At 38.2% G+C, this 20,957-nt stretch overlaps 3 protein-coding genes across 3 annotated transcripts; 2 read left to right on the forward strand and 1 right to left on the reverse strand.

Annotated features, from left to right (window-relative positions):
• Window positions 1-2,410: 2,410 nt before the first annotated feature.
• GGS25DRAFT_526824 (uncharacterized protein) lies at window positions 2,411-4,854 on the forward strand (the record flags this gene model as incomplete). The annotated part of the gene is made up of 2 exons (XM_049265041.1): window positions 2,411-2,416; window positions 4,003-4,854. 2 exons carry the CDS (start codon window positions 2,411-2,413, stop codon window positions 4,675-4,677), a joined length of 681 nt encoding a protein of 226 aa, XP_049120945.1. The 3' UTR covers window positions 4,678-4,854.
• An 8,456-nt stretch (window positions 4,855-13,310) lies between these two features.
• GGS25DRAFT_468025 (adenine nucleotide alpha hydrolases-like protein) lies at window positions 13,311-17,214 on the forward strand. The gene has a single exon (XM_049259045.1). It carries the CDS (start codon window positions 13,955-13,957, stop codon window positions 16,607-16,609), a length of 2,655 nt encoding a protein of 884 aa, XP_049120946.1. The 5' UTR covers window positions 13,311-13,954; the 3' UTR covers window positions 16,610-17,214.
• GGS25DRAFT_516476 (alpha/beta-hydrolase) lies at window positions 17,039-19,857 on the reverse strand (the record flags this gene model as incomplete). Its single annotated transcript, XM_049263199.1, has 5 exons — window positions 17,039-17,778; window positions 17,897-18,733; window positions 18,887-19,031; window positions 19,289-19,480; window positions 19,651-19,857. 5 exons carry the CDS (start codon window positions 19,855-19,857, stop codon window positions 17,039-17,041), a joined length of 2,121 nt encoding a protein of 706 aa, XP_049120947.1.
• Between the last annotated feature and the right edge of the window lie 1,100 nt (window positions 19,858-20,957).

A 20,957-nucleotide genomic window follows, 5' to 3' on the forward strand; every position in this document is an offset into this window, starting at 1 on the left:
TAAGTTAAATCCAGCCGTCTTAGTTTTAATTTTATTAGATTTAATTAATCTACTTCGCTTATCGTATAAAATTAACCTTTTACTTTTTTTAATTCCTTTAAATTAAACGTTAAACAAAGATTAATTGTAATTTTAAATAAATTTATGCAAAGCTTAAACGATGATTTTTTTAATAAAAAGTGCGACTTTTAATTTAAATCTTTTTTTAAATTTATTAACTTACGCATTAAAGCTTAATATATCTCCAATTTTTAAAAAAGGATTTAGATTTTAAACTTTTTACCTTTAAAATAATATCGGTTATATTTAGTTTAATGTTACGTAAAAAAGCTTTAACTTATCTTATAATAATAGTTTCTTAAACGATTAATATCTTTATTAAATAAGCCTTTTTTCTTTAATCTTAAGAAAATATTTTATCGATTAAATTACTTTAAATGCTTTTTCGGTGAACGATTATTTTTTATTTAAATTTATAAGTTTTATTTTTTAACTATTAAAAAAAGTAAAATACTTACTTATTATCGGTTAAATATGTTTTAAATACCTTATATTCACTTATATTTTATAAAGCTAGAAATTTTCCGTTTATTAAAAGAAAGGTTTTTAACTTAAAGTTATGCTTTTAATATAATTATAAAGTTTTCGTTAAATCTTAAAAATAACTAACTTATAAATTTATTTTATCGTAAAATTAAAGGTTATGTTATTATATTCGCGAACGATATTTTCTTTATTATTAAAATATTATCTTAACTTATTAAAGATATAATAAACGATGTTTATATTATTTAATATAATTTTAATAAGCTTAAAAGGAAAAATCTCCTTCCATTTTTAAGCTTTTATAAATTAATTATAATAGTAATTTTATTATAGTTAATTAACCATAACTTCTTATATGTTAAAGTTTTATTAAATAATTTATATTAAGATGTTTTTAATAAAAAAAACGAGATTTTATTATTTTAAATATTAAAAAGATTTACATATATTTAAAACGTCGAAACGAAATTGATTAAACGATTTAATTATATTTTAAAATAAAGTAATTATTTTTTAATTTATACTTTTAATAATCCTTTAATTAAGTTTAACGAAGAGTTTAACTTAAGAAATATTTTAAGCGTATACCTTAATCCGGAGGATGGTATTTAAAATAACGTTAATAAGGATAAATAAAATAACGTGAAAAACGAAATAAAAAGTATTTTTTTTTTTAAGAGTTATATTAAGGAAAAATATATTAAGATGTTATTTATTATTACGTTTTTTAGTTTTTTCGATATAAAAAAGTTTAAAAACTTAGTAAGTGACGCGGTAAAAGTTTAATATGTTTAATAATTTTTTAAGTGTAAATAAAAGTTTGCGAATAATATTAATAATAATATCGTGTAATAAGTTTTATTTGGTTTTTAATTTTAATGAAAATGCTTTATTAATAGTTAATTTTATTTTTATGTTTTATTAGGCAGTTAGTTTTTTACGATTTAAGATTTTTATTATTTTGTTTTGATTTTTATTAAAATTTTCTTTTACGGTTAAAGCGGTTTTATTATAATAAATTAAAAATAGAAAAATAAGCTTAAAAAGTATTATAAGAAGAACTTTAACTTAAAAAAGTAAAGAGTATTTTATTTTTTATTTTTACTTTTATGTTAATTTTAATTTAATAATTAACTTTTATAATTAAGCGTTAATTTTCTTTTATTAATATAACGTTTTAATTACGACTTATTTTATATTCTTATTTTTAATCTTTAATTATATTATTAAAAATAATAGCGGTTAAATTAATAAGGCGTAAGCTAATAAATTATTATTTAATTAAGTTTACGTTATTTATAAACATTTAATTAAGGAGAGTTTAAAGGAAGTTAACCGGGAATTTAAATAATATAAATCTATTTTTAATTTTCTTATAAAAAAACTATTATAATAAATTTCGGTTTATAATTATTAATAATTATTTTTTATTAAAGAAAAGGTTTATTAATAAAATATAATTAAAAGCTTAATAATGAAAAATAGCCCTTTTATAATTTAATTTACTTTTAACTTAAATGATTTATTTTTACCTATTTATATTAAAATAGGTTAAAAATTTTATAGCTATAAGTTTCTTTAAAAAATTAAGTAAAAATTAAAAGTTAAATTCCATTATATTATTAATAAGTATCGCATTTATTTAAAAAAAGTTAATTAAGATTTTATAATTATTATTATATAATTTTATAATTACATTAAAGCTTTTTTCGAAAAGGTTATCCGTATTACGATTAAAAATAAAGCGTTTAAGTTTATTAATACTTACTTTAAAGTAATAAAAATAAATAATTATAATACCTTTTATTTTTATAATTTCTTTTAATTTTTTCTTAACGTTAGTTTTAAGATTTTATTGTAAAACATGGTAGTTAATAACGATATTAAGGAAATTGCTATTTTTTTAAATAAGTGGACGAATATTTTTAAAAAAGATTTAATAAGGTTATTTTAAAAGAGAAAGCTTAAAACGGGGGAAATTAACTCTAATTTTTAAAGGAGTTATTAAATAATTTAATTCGAATAAAAGCTAAATAAAAGTAAGAGACTTATTATGTTATTATTATTTTTTAATTTTACCGTTGTATCGTTACTTATTATAAGTATATTAAGAAGTTTAAGAAAAAGAAAAGCTTAAATAAGGCTAGAAAATATCGATTTAACTGGCTTTAAAAACTTATTAACCAAACATATATTAATATTAAAAATGTATTACATTTTAAGAGAAATTATTAAAGCTTTATTTACTAGTTTATAATTATAACGGCGGCTTTTTATTATAATTATAACTTTATTTTAATTTTTATTAAAGCTTAAACTTTAGCTTTATTACATTATATTATAAATTATATAATTAAAAGAAAAGTTTTAATTTATTAAAAAATAATTTTACTTATTACTTATTTTAAAAAGATAATAAAAGTTTTTATTTTTATTAATAAAGATAATAAAATAAAGGTTACTAGTGGTTATATAACAAGGATACATACCAACACGGTACGTACATAGCTAGAAAAAATACCCTTATAACTTAGATTATATAAAAAGTCAAATCCCCTCCTTACTCTTAAATCTAAACCTCCCTCCTTAAACATTAATATTACACCAATCTCACCCCCATTATTCTTGCTTTACTTGTTATTTAATTTATCATACGTACATACCTACCAACACTAATCAATATTACTAAACTATTAACAACACAAATTAGCAAAGTTAGAAAAGTCACTGCTATAACAACTCGGAAAACCTCATCACAACAACACAAACGACACCAACAACCATTCTTCCAACACCTATATTCTATTTATAACAAAATATAATTTTGCCTCACCCAACCGTTTCAAACCCCTATCGCTACACAATAATACCGACTTACACTCCCCCTCTCCTCCAAATTCCCCTGCACCAACTGCCAACACGATAGCCACCCCAAGAAGATCGGCACCACCCCCGGCGCCCCAGCCACAACCTAAAGGCCACAACATCGATGTCAACCCCGCTGCCCAAAAAGATATGGACGAGCTGCACGAGCTACTAAATTTCGTTCCCGGCAGAATAACATTGCTGAAGCAGCAATTCGCCCCAAAGGTCGTTAGGTGGGACAAAATACCACCATTTGCCACCCAGAAGCAAAAGAATACCTAAGCATTACTAGCCCTCGCCGACTTCGAAACAACCGACAAAAATGCCAGCCACGCTCGCACAACGGAGGAGACATTCGAAAAATACAAAAGATATTTCGACATATTCCACCTGGATGACTTCAGTAGAATGCCAAAGGTGCTACGAACGACGTTACGAAACGCACTCATGCAACGAGGGATCTATATAAGAAAAAGCAACGATAATCACGCGGAAAGGTTGGCTGACCTGGTAAACATGCAAAGGCCACCACGTTGGCGCTCCCAAAACCTAATACAAGCCCAGACAAAATAGCCTAATACGTTAGCTTAGAGGATATCTGTGCACCAAACGAAATTGGGTCCGGTCATCCCTGAGGCACAGCGGCTAAGGCAATCGTTAGCACGAACACCACAAACGCCCCAAAATCCTGCTCAATCCACCACCCCCGCTGCACCTCCTCCTGCTCCAGAAAAACGACCGTTTTTAGACCCGCTGCCCCCTCCACCTCAATCCCCTCGTAACCCCAGCAACCCCTCTTCGAAATTTCATCCATTCCCTCCCCCTCCTGGCCAATCACAGAACCCGGCTCCACAGCCGCCGGACCCTATCCAACGAACGGGTGATGGCCTGCTTCCTTTCACTCAAGCACCTATTGGGGCTGGATTCTTTAGTTCATTCCAACCACCTCCGCAATCCCAGAGACCAGCACCACCCCCAATACCCCCCTCACAGCCGCCGAATCCCAGAGATCCTCCACCTGGGTCCCCACATAGTAACACTTCATGGCAGGGATCTGGTCAAAGTGACCAAGAAAGGCAGTCACAAAGTAGCCAAGTAGCCCCGGGAAATGGTACAGGACCCCCTAGACCGCCACCGGGAGGTCCGTTTATGTCCTCGGCACTACCTCCAAAACCCGCACCAAAAGGAGCAAACCACCCCGGCAAAAACTTAGGTTTCTCCTCCCAAACGACACCATTGCCTTTACCGACACCTAACCAACAGTAGCAAACACAAATGCCTATCGGTAACCAAAAAGGCATTACTTACTATGATGTTCCCCCTGCACGAGTCTCCAATAAGATATGTCCACCAACCATTATTGGCCATTTCAAAAAGGCCTGAAACAATAAGAACAACTATACGGGCGAGCCATACGACATCCTCAAAAACAAGTTTCGATTCTTCCTTAATATCTGCTACACGGCAAAAATACGGCAAACGCAATTTCATACTATATTCTCTACAATCCTCACAAAAAAGGCAGCCCTATACTTTCTTCATAATGTCCCACGCTATTGGACCTTCACGGACATATACCTAGCTATGGAACGACATTTTAACACTGAACAAAACAAGATCCAGTATCATTATGATTGGACTGCAACAACGTTTTTCAGTGTTAAAAATGACAAAAAAAATGCAAGAAAAAGTGACTTGGAAATGCTACAAGTTCTCCTCGACAAGCTCTCTCTATGTCAACGAGCGCTTGGCCCCAAATTCAGAGGGGAACAACAACTCATTGCATCTATTCATCGCGCCTGCCGTGCTATACCTCAGCTACAACACGCCTTATTCGAACCATCATCAAGGTTTGAAGACTTGGCCAGCAAGCTTCGGGCGTCGATTAGGACCTATGAGATCTTCAAGACGGCTAGGCTGAACAACTACAGGTATATTAACAATAGCGATGATGAAGAAAAAAACGCTCAGTTCTATGTGAATCGCAAATACCATAGAACAGATAAGGGTGGCAAGTACAATGCCAAAAAGTCCCCCAGATCATGGAAGCGCAAATGTTGGGTCTGCAAAAAAGAAGGTTATTGGTCCACCAAGCATTCCGAGTACGAACGGAAGAAGGCTAGAAAGGAATGGAAGAGCAAGCGTGGCTCATCAACTAAGAACTACGCAACATTCCTGGCGGATTACAAGGGACTCAATGATCCCGGTTCGGAAGCGGAACAAGAAGACGAAGCGGCAACATCAGAAGCAGACCACGATGATGACAACGACCTCTTCCTAACCGCTGCCCACCTGTCCGACCAAGCCTTCCAGCATCGCATGATCGCCCGCCCCCTCTCGAACGCAGCGACAACCGACAACATCTTCTTCCTAGACCGATACACGAAGGATGTCTTCCAAGGCATCATGCCTGACACAGGTGCCGCTCGAATATCCACGGTCGGAAAGGGACAGTGCTTGGCTTTCATCAAGGAGCACCCCGACAGACGAGTCACGATGAACAAATCCCGCGCAGGAGAAGCCCAGATCCGTTTCGGAGACGGACAACCGACAGAATCTCTCGGGACAGTCACCATCGACACCCCCTTTGGCCATATCGATTTCCATGTTATGGACACCGACACCCCATTCCTTCTGTCGCTGAAGGACATGGATCGATTGGGAGTGTACCTCAACAATGTCACCAACCAGCTGGTCTGCAAGGACGGCATCACCATCAACGTCACCCGTAAATGGGGACACCCGTGGTTCCATCTCGAAGATACCACATTCTTCACGGAAACGGAGCTGCGACGTCTACATACCCGTTTCGGCCATCCATCGGTCAGCAAATTATACAACTTGCTGGACAAGGCTGGCCATGACGTCGAGATTGGTGACATCAAGGAAATCAATAAGTTCTGCCACCATTGCCAAATCAAAGGCAATGCCCCTCAGAGGTTCAGGTTCAGCCTGAAGGATCCCGATGTGGACTTCAACTATGAAGTGATCGTCGACATCATGTACCTGGATGAACGACCTGTCCTCCATGTCGTTGATGCAGCCACAGGTTTCCAGGCGGCACGCTTCATGAAGAATCTCTCCGCCAAGGAAACCTGGGAGATGCTGAGGCAATGCTGGATCGACACATATCTTGGTCCACCAGATGTCATCACACATAACGCCGGCACGAACTTTGACAGCGTTGAGTTCAGGAACGAGGCCCGCATCGCAGGAATTACCTGCCACCAAGTCCCCGTGGAAGCGCATTGGTCAATTGGCAAGGTTGAGGAATACCACGGTCCTGTGAGAAGAGCTTATGAAATCATAAGCGAAAAACTCCAAAGATCAGGGTCAAAGGTGTCTCGACTCCAAATGGCGGTCAAGGTAGTAAACGACACAGCCAACCCCGACGGTCTTGTTCCTACCCTTCTGGTCTTCGGCGCATATCCAAAAATCAACATGGATTCACCACCAACCCCGGCGCAAACTCAAAGGGCTCAAGCCATTCAAAAAGCGATGGTAAAGATCAAAAAGTTAAAGGCACAACGATCAATCAGGGATGCTTTAAATACGAGAAATGGCCCCAACACCCAAAGAACACTCCCCATATCACTCCCCATAGGCAGTAACGTGCTCGTCTACAGGGAAAAGGATGGATAGAAGGGACCACACAAAGTCATTACCGTTATAGACAAAGACGTCACGGTCGCTTCCAACACTTCAGATGGCACGTCAACATTTAGAAGCACCCATATCAAACCTTACACCCAGCCGAAAGAATCCCCAATACCATCAAAGAAGCTCGAAGTGCAATTACCGAAGCCAACCTTCAACCCCAACGACTATGCCATCGTCCCCGAAGAAAACCTCATGATTGCTGATGACCTTTCTCACGTTACAAGCCTATATCTCTCGGCAAAGGAGAAAGATAACCTTGCCCTGGCACTCAAACTACGAGCAGACGGCAAGATTGTCGCCCCAGACAAACCATATGAAGCCTCGGACACAAAAGAGTTAAACGCCTTATTTACAGAAGGCATCCTTCAACCTAAAGTATATGACCCAATGACCCATCAAGACGCAACCATCTTCAAGTCACAAATGGTTCAAAAGGTCAAAGACAAGAACACCTCTGCCCCCTATAAGAAATCACGATTGGTAGTTCAAGGCTACGGTAACCCCGACAAAAAATTCATCATAACGTACGCCCCCACGATCCAGAGGGCTAGTCAACGAATGATACTCGCCTTGACACCCATGCTGCGTCACCAAGAAATGAAGGTCATGATAAGAGATATCACGATGGCCTATACCCAATCGGCCACGCCAATAAAACGAATGATTCTGATATGCCTGCCGGCCGAACTTAAAGAAAAATATCCCGAGAAGACGCTGCTGCGAGTCATAAAACCGTTATATAGTCTCGCTAAATCGGGAACCTATTGGTTCGAAACTTATTCGCGACACCATTAACAGCAGCTGCACATGAAACCATTAGCGTTTGACCCATGCCTGCTGGTAACACAGTTAGACCCCTTCAGGCTCACCGGTTTTCAAACGGACGACACTCTCAACGTCGGTACGAATAAGTTCCTCGCCGCTAAAGATAAAGCACTCACGGAGGTAGGTATTAAAACACGACCCCAGAAAATCCTAGACAAAGGAACGGAAGACTTTAACGGCTTAAGAATTATGGTCCACGAAAAAGGCTACGATGTCTCTACCATGTAGAAAGGACAAGCTGAGAAGCTTAGCCTCCTAGACCCCAAGGCCCCGGATATGATCAAAAGATTCGTCGAACAAAAGGCCCGGAAAGCGTACATCTTATCAATTTGCCAACCCGAAGCTGCCTTTAACTACTCAACAACGGCCCAACACCTATAGCCAGGGCCTAAGGAAGTAAAGGCGCTAAATGCCAGAATTAAGTGGCAATTGGATAATAAAAATCAAAGGCTCAATTATGTTAACCTCGAGCCCCAAAACCTGCGCCTATACATCTTCGTTAACGGATCATTCGCAAACAACCAAAACCTCAACTCACAAATTAATTACATTATTATCTTAAGAACCGAACAAACCACCGACCAAGACAATAAAATGCAAATCACCGGAAACATTATCCATTAGTCATCCACTAAGTACAAACGGATCACACGTAATATATTAGCTAATAAAATCTATAGGATGATCCAAGGCTTCGACATCGGCTACGTCATTCATCACACTCTCAACACCATCTTAAAACGGCTATCGCTCCCCAAGATTCCCCTCGTACTTTACACTAACTCCTTCTCGCTATACCAATGCTTGGTCCAAATAGAAAACACAAATAAAAAACAACTAATAATCGACTTAATAGCTCTTCGACAATCTTATAAAAACCGGGAAATAGATGATATCCGTTAGATCCAAAGCAATTGCAACCCGGCCGATGCTATAACCAAGACATCTCCGAACGAAGCCATAAAAACGCTGGTAAAGGCTAATTAAATTAATCTACGACTAAAAGGATAGATCAAACGTAAAGCAGACGTAACGTTCGCAATCAATTAATCGCAAAAAAAAAATAAAATGAATAGTGGTTATATAACAAAAATACGTACCAACGCGGTACGTACATAGCTAGAAAAGATACCCTTATAACTTAAATTATATAAGGAGTTAAATCCCTTCCTTACTCTTAGATTTAAACCTCCCTCCTTAGACATCAATATTACACCAGTCTCACCCCCATTGTTCTTGCTTTACTTATTATTTAATTTATCATACGTACGTACCTACCAACAATTACTTATAATTTTATAGTTAAGATTTTTAATCGTATTTTTTTTAATCGAGAGATTTTATTTATTAAAGTATGCAACCATTTATTAAGCTACGATATATATTATAACTTAGTTTTTAAGTGGTATTAATTATATTATATTATTATTTATTACGTTATTTAACATTTATAACCACATTTAAAATATTTGGTTTTTAAAGTGTCGAATGGCGACATAAAATAATAAACGTATAAAATTATTTTTTTTTATAAAACTAAAAAAATTAAACTTATTATATATTAAAGTTATTATTTATACGAATTAATATTTTCTAATTTATGCTTATATAATTACGTTATAACGGTTAACATTATATCACGTTTTTTAAGAAATGTTATAACTAATCGATATATTAAATTTATGGGTTTTTTACGAGCTAAAAAATATTATTAACGCATTTTATTAAAAAAAGTTATACAAATATTTATGTTAATAAGTTTATATTTTTTAAATTTTATTAAAAATAAAGCTTTTATTTAAATAATTATTATTTATTTAACTTTATTTATACCGTGGAAGTAATTCTTAAGATAAAATACGAGAATATTTTTAAAAATATAAAAACGATTTAAACGAAATTTATTTAACTAATTATAATTTATCGATTATAATTTTAATTTTTTTAAGAAGTTTAAAGAAAATATTATCTTTAATAATAAAATTTGAAATGCTTGCGTAGATTTTAAAGGTTTTATTAAGTATAATAAAAAAAAAGATAAAAATAATAACGAGAAGTTATCGAATAAAAATAAAAATAAGGAAATAAATAAATAAAAAGATTTTAAAAATTTATACGCGTTTTATATTATTATCGGCTTATGTTTTAAAGAAAGTTAACGAAAAAGTGCGTCAATATTTAAGAATTAAATTAATTAATTACTTTAATTTATTTATATTAAAGGCATTTTTAAACTTATTAACTTTTTAATCTCACTTAAGTTAAAATATTATCACAAAATTCTTTATAACATTAATTAAAAAACTCTTACTTTTATTAAAACTAATACTTATTTTAACGTTACTCTTAAAAATTATATATAATTATAAAAAAGAAAGTTAAAGTAAATAAATAAAGTTATTACTTAAGAAATTATAAGTAAAGTTAAAAAAAACTTATTAAAAAAGGAAAATCGCCTTAATAATGTAATTTAAAACGTTTATAACGCTTAATTATTAAGTATAAACCATAATTTTATTTCTTTAAATGTTATTTTTTATATAGCTTAAAAGTAAATAATACGTTTTAATAACCGTTTAATAAGATTTATTATCGAATATTATTTTAAATAAACATAAGTTAAAATTAATACTATTTTTATTAAATAAAAAAAGTTAAATCGTAAATAGGTAATCTTTTTTAGTTTAATTTTCCGACATTTAAATAAAATTAATACTATTAAAAAGCAAAATTTTAATTATATTTAAGTTATAAATTTAAATAATATGTAATTTTTTTACTACTTTAATAAAATAAAAGGTATTAAGAAAAGTGTTATAATTTAAATATTAATTTAAGCTTTATAAGTTAAAGGATTTTAAAGGCGAATTTAAGTTATCGTAACTTTTAAAAATGTTAATGTTAATATTAATAACATTATTATATATTTAATTATAGAATTTTTTTTTAATAATTAACGAGGTATATTATTTAAAAAGTTAATTATTTAAAAAAATGTTAACATATTAATAATTAATAAATGTAATATAATATTTAATTAAGATTTATATAAAATAAATGCTTAATTATATAAGGTATAATCAAATTATAATAAATTTTTTAAAGGGATATTTATTATTATTTTTTACGGAGATTTCCTTTAATTTAAATTTATTAATAAAATATTACTTTTATATCTTAAAAGGTTTATTAATTAACAAATTTATAAGGAAATTAATGCATTATTTTATGTAAATAATAATAATTATTATTTCGGCTATAAAATATAGGAAACGTTTATAATAATAATAATTTTAAACGAGTAAATGCGAATTATAAATTTAAATTATATCGTATTATTAATACGGTTACGAAAAAACACTTAAATAATAAAAGATATTATTATACTTAACTCTTAATTAATGTAATTAAATTAAATCGCGTTAAATAATAAAACTAAAGTTATTATATTTTTGAATTTTATGCGACATATAATTAATTTATAAGCTATTTTAACATTTATTAAAAAAAGAAATTAAAAAGTTTTTATTTTTTTTTTAACTTATTAACTAAAGCTTTTAAATAAGATTTAATCTTTTTAAATAATATTTAAGTTAATAAATTAATCGAATTTTAAGGTTTTAACGTATTTATTGTTTATAAAGGAAATGTTAATAATAATAATAATAAATAATTATAAAAAGTTAAAAATAATAAATAAGGTTAAATATAATACTCGTGTATTTATCTTAAATCTAAAATATAATGTATATAAGGTTAATTAAAATATATTTATAATTATCTAATTTTTAAAAGCTATTATTTTAACATTAACAACCATATAAAATATGTAATTATTTAAATTAAAGAAAGAATTATTAACGATTTTTTTATAATAAGTGTTAATAATAAAGTTAATTAAAATAATAGCTTATAAGAAACCTTTTAATCGTTTTAAACATACTTTTACACTAATATTTACGATAATAAAATATAAATTACAAAGGTAAACGCTCCTTAAAACTTATTTAAATTTAACGTTTAAGTTAAGTAATTAAAAAAAAACGGATTTTATAATTATATATGTATAATTATTAAAAGTTATAAGCTTAAATGGATTTTATTTGTTATTTTTTATTAATTAAAAACATTATCTTTATTTACGGATTTTATTTAAAATATAAGTTAAGTTTAAGCGATTAAATAAATTAAAACGAAAAACTTTAAAAAAGTATTAATTATAATACCGCATAAATAAATTTATAAGGCTTAAGTTTAATTTAAATTTAATTAGTAAAAAAGTAAGTATTAACCTTAATACTTAGGATAAATTAAGTAGTTAAGAAATGTTATAAGTTTATAATAATATTATTTATTAATTAATTTAATATTTAAGTTTTATAATGAGTTATTTTTAATTTTTTTTAAAAAAACCCTTATAATTATAAAGGAAATTAAGCTTAATCGCCTTTAAAAAAAAACCGGTAAATATATTATTTTAAGGTGATATTTTTATAAAAACATAGGATGTATTTAAAAGCTTATTATATAATTAAGTTTTCTTTATTATTATAATATAACTTATTTAAAAAGCTACTTTAAAAAAATTATTATAATTTAAGAACTTATTCTTTAAAAGTTTTAATTTTTTTAATTATAAGTAAAAAAATGACTATTATTTTATTTAATAACCTAACATTTTAAATTTTTAATTAAATATAAAATAACTTATTATATAATTTTAATGGTGGAAACTTTTATATATATAAAGTTTTTTTAAAGTATTATTAATTATTTGAAATATAACGTATTAATTATTTTATAATTAATGAAATATTAATTAATTTATGCTATAACTTAATTAAAATATATATTAACTTTTAAGCGAAATTATTAATGTTAAGGTTTTAAGTTTAAATTAATGTGGTGTGAGATTTTTTTTTTTTTTAGAATATTTCAAAGCTTTTTTAATAATTTTAATGCCTTTTCTCGTAAATTTTCTTATAAGTGGCTTTTAATGTAGTTATATATATGGTTTAAAATAAGTTTTAATAAACCTTTTTTTTTTATTAAACTTTTTAAATTTTTTTTATATGTGTGGCTTTTTACTCTTTGTGGTTATATATATAGCTTTAAAAAAAATCTTAGCAAACCTTTCTTTTTTATAAAGCTTAAAATTCCTTTCTTAGAGATTTATAAGCTTACGTGAGCAGCCATTTAAAGTTTTAGCAAACTTTTCTTTTTTATAAAGTTTAAAATTCCTTCCTTAGAGACTTATAAGCTTACGTGAATAACATCTTTACCTTCCTAAAGTGGAAAAAGTTTCCTATTTAAGCCTAGTGCGGCTGCTTAGTAATCCAAATCCCCTTAAGAAAAAAACCGTATAGTAACTCTTGAAAACTTGGGTATTATTATCGCCCTTCTCCACCGACTAACCTAATCGGTTATATGCTTTTCTTCTTTTCTTCTCTCTTACTACAAGTTACTACCTACCCTAGGTATGGTAAAAGAATGGTTCAAAATCTCTGCCAAGACCACGCCGTCTTAGGAACTACCTACCCTAGCATCCGCCATAAGCCCGTTACATTAAACACATTAGCACCCGAGCCTTAAGCGAAAATCATCGGGCATTTTCTCAACTACTTTAGACCGTATTTTTCGGAATGGCGAGGCACATCACGCCGAGATCAGCTGAGTTGTAGAAACTACTGAGTGCGGAATACGGATATAACTGAAAAAGTGAGGCAATCGAGCCATGTCAAGACGAAAACAAAACAGTCGAGCAAAGTACATACCCTACATAGTACAACAGTAGCACACTAACTATACTACTAAGAGAGATCGAACAAGCGCAATGACTTGCCGCTAAACTAGCAAAGGCATTCCAGACCTTGCTCTCTATAGCCATTATCTCGATAATATTATTACTACTGCTGCTATAGTATTACTACTGCTATTGTTCTAACTTCTTAGCACAATACGACTTACCAGTGGTATTCTCTAAAATACAACCCGGCTGTTAAACCCCGGCACGGTGTACAATCCTACCTACTTCAGTGCCGAAAACATCCATGCTGTCATGGCAGCGAACGGACCCCTGAATGTCGTCGCGTTGGTGTCCGGGGGAAAGGATAGCTTCTATTCCATTCTCCACTGTCTGGCAAATGGACACCGCGTCCTGGCCTTGGCGAACCTCCACCCGCCGCTCGACGCTGCGACTACTACTAGTAGGGCTATAGCTGAACCAGGACATATAGCAGCTCAATCTGGCGCTGCTACGGCCGTTGCGGCACTACGGAACTCCCCCGGCCATGAAGCTGTCCCTAAACGGGAGCAGCACGGTGCGCCCGTGGGAGCGGGAGCAGGCGATACCGGTGGCAGCCAGGACGAAAACGGAGAGGAAGTGGCTGACCTGAACAGTTTCATGTACCAGACCGTGGGCCACCAAGTCATCCCCCTGTACTCTCAGGTCACGGGTCTACCTCTGTTCCGCCAACTCATCCACGGCACCGCTGTGGATCATGGCATAAGTTACCAGGCTCCTAATGGCGGTCACGACGAACAAACAGAAGAAGATGAGACAGAGTCATTAGTCCCGCTACTGCGCGCTGTCATCAACGCTTACCCACAGGTCAACGCATTATGCACGGGTGCCATATTGTCCACATACCAACGCACACGCATCGAGTCCGTCGCCTTACGCCTAGGGCTAGTTCCGCTAGCTTTTTTGTGGCAATTTCCCGAGCTCCCACTTCCTTCTGCTATCCCGCAGGCGGGTAGTGGTGAGCATAAGGATGACGCGCAGCTACTCCGCGACATGGCGGTCACAGGACTAGAGGCACGTGTGGTGAAAGTGGCTAGTGCTGGCCTGGGAGAGGAGTTCCTGTGGGAGAATGTGGCGAGTGAGACCTGTGTGGCACGTATCCAGCGAGCGCTTCGACGTTTTGGGAGTGGTGGTCGGGGCGCTGTTCTCGGTGAGGGCGGTGAGTTCGAGACGCTCGTGGTTGATGGGCCACCCTCCCTGTTCAAGGGTCGCATTATCATCCATGATCACGACAGGAGGGTCGTACGCGAAGGTGGAGGTAGTGCGTGGCTAAACATCCGCCAGGCTACGGTCGAGATGAAGGCCGATGCAGAGGTAGCGTCTGGCACGATGGATGATCATAGTATACGTGTACCCAGCCTACTCGATCCGAGATTTGAGATTATACTACAAACGCTATGCGATGAGCCCAACGACGATGAACTGGGATATGATCCTATCCTATTATCTCAGGCCTCGTCGTCACCATTACCACCCTCAAGCTTATCTCGTTTCGGTCCCACTAGCTCTGACCAAGACTGGTACTTTGTCGGAAATTCGGGGAGTGTTGAAGGCCAGACTGCCCGCATTGTAGATGAGATTCGTCGGCGGCTAGACAAGGAAACTCTACCCGCTACCGCCATTACTAACTCTATTATCGTGTTGCGACGAATGGCAGATTTCCCTACCGTGAACAAACTCTATGGAGCACTATTTCCAGGGCCGAACCCGCCGGCTCGAGTCACAATTTCCTGTGGTGATTTATTACCTGGGGATGCTGATATAACGGTGTTTCTTTCGGTACAGCGATGTCTCAAGACAAAGCCTGACCATAGGCGAGGATTGCATGTCCAGTCTCGATCCTACTGGGCTCCTGCAAATATTGGCCCTTATAGTCAAGCTATTTCATACCCCTTGCTCTCGGATGAAATCCGAGGCAATAACGATGAATCAAGTTCGGAGTCACCCCTCGCGATATCTATTGCAGGGCAGATATCCCTTGTGCCCTCTTCCATGGATCTGCCTCTTGGGGCCTCAGGTAATAGCAATGGTAACAGTTCTCCTTTACAAATCACACTAGCGCTACAGCATCTCTGGCGTATTGGCATCGAAATGCAGGTCCAATGGTGGAGCAGCGCTGTAGCATACTTCCCTCGCTCATCCAGTGTGGACGATATGAAGCACAATGCATTGCTCGCTGCGACGGCGTGGAAAGCGGTGCATGCTAGTATCCCGAAAGATCCTGACGCCGTCGACGTGGATCCGTGGGACCAAAAGTACAACCCCCTTTACATCTCGTTGGCGGGCGGTGACAGTGGTGCCTCAGCAGCGAGGCCACCGCTCCCAGATTGGGATGTGGTGAACGGTGTCGACGCTGATGACGATGACGACGATGATAGTGAGACACAGATGAAACCTTTGCCGTTCATGTTCTCCGCCGAAGTGGCGGAGTTGCCGCGGGCGGCTGGAGTGGAATGGCACGCTCACTTGGGGTTTGCAAAACTGAACACCGGGTCTGTACGGCTATACTCTAAAATCGGCAGCGATGGAGCTCCGGATCTGTATCACGTCGTCATCCAAGAAACTGGTAGTGATACTTTCGTTCAAACTCTTGCCGTATACCCCAAAGACGAACGTGTCGAGTCCCTTTCGTTCGAAGATGCCATTAAGTATTCTGCGGCTGCGGTAGAGAAGTCATTGACGAAGCTGTTCATCAATTCCGATGCTTTTGTACATGGGACAGAAGGGAATGATGCTACTGTCGCTGCTGCTGCTATAAACCCTAAACTTACGTACGTTGATGCAGAGACCTTTAACCGTTGTGAAGGGAGCAGAGGTGCGGTTATACCATGTCGGTCGCTGTGGGATGCTAGAGGGGTGAGGTTGGGTATGGCCGGGGTATATGAGACGAGGTTGAGTGGTAGGATATAGTACTCTGATGCAAAATATCGTGAGATAGATCATCATCTATGGGCGGTAGCTTGATGGCTGTCTATCTAAGCAGGTAGTCATTTATGCTTCTATAGCCAGTTTTGAACACTTGGTATGATGAAGCTTTCTGTCTAATGCCGCCTAGGCAAGTATGCATACCTTGTGCATAAAATGAGATTAAGAAACATAGGGGTATCGTCTCTACCTAGGTGCGTATCTAGGTACTTATCTATCCAACAACTCGCTGAAGTCCGTGCCTCTGTCTAGCCATGCATACCTACATACATGCATACCTACATACATAAAGCTACACTAATATAGTTACACACCTACATACATAAAGCTACACTAATATAGTTACACACCTCTATAGGTATACAGCCTCCAAATAATAGCCCTCTTCCTACCTACCTACCTACTGTCTTCTGCCTACTGCTGCATAGCATCCACCAGCCCCCACCACCCCTCGCACCGTCTCCGCTGCTCCTCAGGAACCGTCTCCATCGTAAAGTTAAACCCATAATCCCCCCCCTCCTCCCCCTCCTCCTCCGTACTCGCCCGCATAACCAGTCTCCTCCCCCCCCTACTATCCCCCCAGGCCTCCCAAACCGGCACCCCCCCCTCCGCATCCCTCAGCACCGAGGGGTCCAGCGTGCGCACGAAGGAGATCCAGTAGTCCATGACGGGGTGCACGACGGGGGCGGCGTAGGTGTAGTAGCTTCTGGGGCCGGTGTTGGGGGCGGAGGGGGAGGAGGAGGGGGGGAGGAGGCTGTCGGGGCCGAAGACGGCCCAGGACTCCCAGATGTGCGGGACGCCGAGGCCGAGGGCGGTGTTGGGGGCGTCGTGGACGTCGTAGCGGTAGGAGAAGGCTTGGCTTTTACTGCTGTTGGTATTGGTATTGGTATCGGTGGTGCTGGTGCTGGTGGAAAGCGACCGGTTCCGAACCGCGTCGAGGATGTACGTCGCGGGGCAGACGAACGTGGCCTCCCCGTACGCGGCGGCGGCGGCCGGGAACCAGGCGTTGTGGGCGGGCTGCGAGGGGAACGCTCTCTGCGGGTACTGCGCCGTGATGGAGGTGGCCTGCGCGGGGGTTAGGTGCGGGTAGTTGTTCTGCAGGAAGGTGGAGATTTCGGCGGCGCTGGAGGCGGAGGGGGCGAAGACTGTGCCTTCTGTTTTGTGGTTCGAGCGGTTAGTTGGGTAGCCTAGTTATGTGATATAGGTAGCTATGTAGGTATCTGGGTAGGTAGGTATTCAGTGGAGTAAAAAAGAAGATGGGAGAACACGCACCGTCGGTGGTCGTCCCCATGATCACCGGCACATCCACAAACTCGCCGCGCTCGAACAGTTTGTACGGCAAGTCGCGCAGCAACTCTCCATCAACGCACGGCGTCCAGTAGAACAGCGGCAGCGACGACGATGATGATGATGATGGTCGTCCCGGAAACGCCGACGGTATGTTAGCCGCCTGCTGCAGCGTCGCCGTGTCCTTGCCGCGAAGACACGCCATCGGGTCGTTGTCGTTGTCGTTGTCGTTGTCGTCACACCCCGTCTGCGCCAGCACGCGGTCGAACTGCCACTCGAGATCCGCGACGAAGGGCTGCGCGGGGAAGAAGACGGACTCGCCGATGCCGCCGACGAAGAGTTTTTCTTCCTCCTCTTCTTCTTCTTCTACATCAACACCATCATCGTCGTCGTTAAAATCGTCATCGACATTAATATCGTTAGTGGTGTTGGTGTTGGGGGTGTAGGAAATAAGCAGATGCAGGGCGACGGAGCCGGCGCCGGCGGAGGCGCCGTGGATGACGACGCGGTCCGGGTCGCCGCCGAACTGGGCCGCGTGCCGGCGCACCCAGCGCATGACGGCGCGCTGGTCGTGGAGGCCGACGTTGAGGTCACCAGCATTGCTGCCATTACTACTATCACCATCACTATTACTACTATCATCGTCATCACCACTGCTGTCGATGTCGTTGTCGTGGGTGTAAGTGCGAGTGCGCATACGCTCGCTGGCGAGAAACCCCCACAGCCCGACGCGGTAGTTGAAGTTCACGAAGACGATGTTGCCGCCCGAGCGCTCGACCACGGCGGTCCCGTTCCAGTTGGCGTTGGTGTTGGCCGTGTAGCCTATGTTAGTCTGTTAGTTTAGGTACCTATCTGCCAAGGCAGCTTTGCTTCCATGGAAAGAAGGAAAAGGGGGAAGGAGGATGGGGTGGCAATGTAGGAGGGTGAGTAAGTAAGTAGGTAGACAAATATGAATCGGTATAATGAATAGCATACCACCGCCTTGTATAAAAAGCCATATAGGAAGCTTCGACTCCGCCGTCGCGTTAGCCGGCGCCCACACGTTGGCGAAAAGACAGTCCTCGTCCTGGCCGAAGGCATTTGGGTACGGCGTGCTGATGCCTAGGCATATTGAACCGAACTAGATTCGCGACGTCGCGTCTGTTAGCTTGGATATCTAGGTAGGTACCTCCTTGCCAGTCAGATTCTTCTTCTCCTTTTCTGCCTTGTTTAGCCCTTGTCTCATTTTGCCCTGAGCTACGAAGTAAGCCAACTAAGAGGACAGCGAAGGAAATATCATAGCTGTGAAAATGTAGTTTGAACCATCCCCTTCCCAAACACCCCCCCAAAAAAAAAAACAAAGAAAAGGAAAAAGAAAAAAAAAGGAGGCTAACCCACAACATCAGCCTTGTGGTCCCCCACATCCTCTTCCTCCGGCTCCACGGGCGCGCGCCACCTCCGCTCGCCCGTCGGCGGCGCCGCGTACCGCATGCCGAGGAATTGGGCCGTGCCGGCATTGGCGCCGACCAGCGACCCCTGGTACTGCGCGTAGCCTAGGTTCACGCGGGCTTTGGTTAGGTTTGATGGTGTCTGTTTGGGTATTTAGCACCATTACTCTTTTTTTTTTCTGCTATCTCTTTCCTTTTTCTTTCGCCCCCCTTCCCCCCCCCCCCCCCTTTCTTAGAATAAAGCGGAGGGAGAAGGAGGGCGTGGGGGGGGGGGAGGGGAATGGGGAATGGGGAATAGGGAACAACACATACCCTCTTATCCTCCTCAACAGCCCTCTCATGATCCCGCTTCCTGACCAGCATAACCGGCAGCGCGACCGCCAGCGTGATCACAACGATCGCGAAGAGGGCCAGGGCCCGGTAGCGCCGCCGCTTGATGACGGCAACGGCGTGGCGTCGCAGGAGGGCGCGGAGCTGCTGCTGCCGCTGCTGCGATGGCAGGAGCAGGTTCACTGTCATGGTGGCGCCGCCTTTGGACCGCGACCTCGACCTCGACCTCGACCTTGGGCGATCTGGTGGTGGTGCTGGTTAAGGGTCATTTATTGTTATGCTTGTTTTATTTTATATTTTGCTATTAAGTTCCGGGAAAAGGGGTTTAAAAAAAAGTAAACCCCTTGGAAGGGAAATGTAAAGGTTAAAAAAGGTTAGGTGGGTAGGTAACTAACTATAACTAACAGAGGTATCGTTTGGTTTCGTTTCCCTTCCCCTGAAAAGAATGTCCGAACGTTTACATGCGGCGCCGATCACACTTCGATTTTAGAAAGAATGGAAAAGTGTAAAAAAGCCAACCCCGGTTTTCCTCTAAGCAAGTTAAATAATAATAGCTAAAACGTGTTCCCGGCAAGGAAACCCGTAAATGATCTACGGCTACCTACCATAGCATCCCGGGAAGAGGAGGGGCTGGGAGATCTTATCTTAGAACCTCGATGTTCGGTCGGGCTACATGGAGAATATAACACCGCGTGCTACTTGCTGCCTACGACATATTATGTGTTACATGCTGCCTCTAGATACCTATATATACCTAGGTTAGTTGTACAACATAAACAAACTAGACGTTGGTTGACCTCCAGTACAATACAGCGGAGTCGCACATTAAGCTGCCGCTGGTGTAAAGTTAGCATCTACGCTGCCATTTGGTCTCAGGACGGGATACAAACAACTTCAACTCACCGCCGACAAATTACAATTCGATAATTCTAATGTCTTTAACAAAGCCAAGTTCACCAAAGAAGAAAAAACCCCGTAGGTAGATACTTATATATAAGAAAAGGCCGTGGCTGACACCGAAGCGGAAACAAGAGACTAACCTTACATACTTATCCAGTCCCTATCATCATTACATTGAGCCAGGCATCGAAACGAAGCATTACATACCTCAACCCCGAGCTTAGGGAAGCTCCCATTACTTATTACCCATTGCGCTCCTCATTACCCTCTTCACGGTAGGTATACACCTGGGCACCTGGACAGATATCATTACATTATCATTACACTCATTACATTCACTTCACACATACACCTCACTCAACACTCACATCAACATCAATGCCTCGAAA

This window comes from Hypoxylon fragiforme, assembly GCF_022984875.1.
Source record: "Hypoxylon fragiforme strain CBS 206.31 chromosome Unknown GGS25scaffold_1, whole genome shotgun sequence".
In the NCBI taxonomy this organism is placed as follows: Eukaryota; Fungi; Ascomycota; class Sordariomycetes; order Xylariales; family Hypoxylaceae; genus Hypoxylon; species Hypoxylon fragiforme.

Coding starts and splice junctions, on each gene's coding strand:
- GGS25DRAFT_468025 (XM_049259045.1), top strand. CDS start 13,955: ATGGCAGCGAACGGACCCCTGAATGTCGTCGCGTTGGTGTCCGGGGGA.